The sequence below is a fragment of the Mesitornis unicolor genome, unplaced genomic scaffold (genome assembly GCF_000695765.1).
Source record: "Mesitornis unicolor isolate BGI_N332 unplaced genomic scaffold, ASM69576v1 scaffold10028, whole genome shotgun sequence".
Classification (NCBI taxonomy): domain Eukaryota; kingdom Metazoa; phylum Chordata; class Aves; order Mesitornithiformes; family Mesitornithidae; genus Mesitornis; species Mesitornis unicolor.
In genome coordinates this window covers 1,762-3,107 of record NW_010201191.1, presented here as the reverse complement: position 1 = coordinate 3,107, position 1,346 = coordinate 1,762, and the positions used below count along the sequence as shown (strand labels likewise).

At 59.2% G+C, this 1,346-nt stretch overlaps 1 protein-coding gene across 1 annotated transcript in view; it reads left to right on the top strand.

The window, feature by feature from the left end:
• LOC104544981 (spermatid-specific manchette-related protein 1-like) overlaps window positions 1-1,025 on the top strand; it is a gene marked incomplete at its 3' end in the record, with an annotated part of 2,315 nt that extends 1,290 nt beyond the window's left edge. Inside the window, 4 exon segments of the mRNA XM_010189990.1 lie at window positions 329-484; window positions 603-678; window positions 803-840; window positions 843-1,025. Coding sequence (XP_010188292.1) covers window positions 329-484; window positions 603-678; window positions 803-840; window positions 843-1,025 — 453 coding nt within the window.
• Window positions 1,026-1,346: the final 321 nt, after the last annotated feature.

Sequence of the window (1,346 nt, the reverse complement as noted above, 5' to 3'; positions counted from 1 at the left end):
CGCTTCCCCCGTGCCCCCCACCAGCCACAAAGGCATTTGTGCTTGTGGCTTTGCCACAGCTGCCCATCCCTATCCCTGCACTGACACTGTCCCTGTCCCAGAGATGTCCATGGGTCCCCAGGGCCCCTAAATACCACCTGGGGGTAGGTACTGCCTGAGGAACACCCTCCTAGTGCCCCATAGCCCCCAGGGACCAAAACTGGGTGGGCAGGGACAAGTGACCACCAAGCTGGAGGCAGTGGGTGCCACCTCCATCACGGACCCTTAACAAGGACCCAGGGAGCAGCACCTCTGACATGTCCCCTGGTCCCATGGCATTGCATTTTAGGGAGAGGGGGAACAGTCAGGCTGTCCCCCTGCATCCTCAGCACCACAGGACACCCCTGTCTATTGCATGGAGAACAACATGGAGAACTGGAGAACAACTCCCTTCAGCAGCACTGCCTGGAATAAGCACTGCTCCTGCCTCTCCCGCCTGCCCAAGGTAGAGTCCATCTTCCCTGGGTCCCCCCCAGACTGGAACTGCCTCAGGTGCTGCCAGCACCTCAGGTTCTGGAGCGAAAGGGTGGCAATCCTGAAAAGGCTGCCATTGCTCCCTGCAGGAGACACGGATGGAGACCTATCTGTACCGTGTACCCATGATGCATCCCCCAAAACCCACCTGCCTCAATCCGTGTGGTACCTGCCCTTGTCCTGCCCCTGTGCTCCAGCTGTAGCTGTGCCTGTGCCATGCTGGCCACCATCTGGGTGGTGGGCTGGCTGCTACTCCTGGCCCTTACCCTCACCATCCCTCTACTTGCAGAGAGGGAGGCAATCGCCACCACCCTGCGCAGGCTGTCATGTCCAGCCTGTCATGTCGCCCAGTGCCGTCCCTGCAGCCAGTGTACACTATGTCAACAAAGGGAGCCTTCCAGGGCTACTACAGCCCCTGCTCTGGGCGCCACTACTGCCTGCAAGGGATGGACTACTATGTTGATAGGGATCCTGCCATCAGAAAGCATCTCAACGCACTAGCAGAGAGGCCTGTAAGGACGGGATGGGACAGGATGGGACGGGACGGGATGGGCATGACCCACCTTGTCCTCAGGGCCACCACTCACCCTTCTCCTCTGTCTCTTGCAGGATAATTCCATGCTGCAGTTACAGCCCTGGAGCAGTAGTCTGGACAATTGTCCATTGCCCCCAGCCATACTCCTCATACCGGAGCCCTAGGTACAGACAGGTCCACTTTGGGGGGGGGACACGAGACTCCAAGCCAGTTGCCCTGGGGGAAAAGCCTATTATTTTTCCCTGGGCATGACGAGGGAGGGCAGGACACCATTGCAGTGCTGGGCTGTGGAGCATGT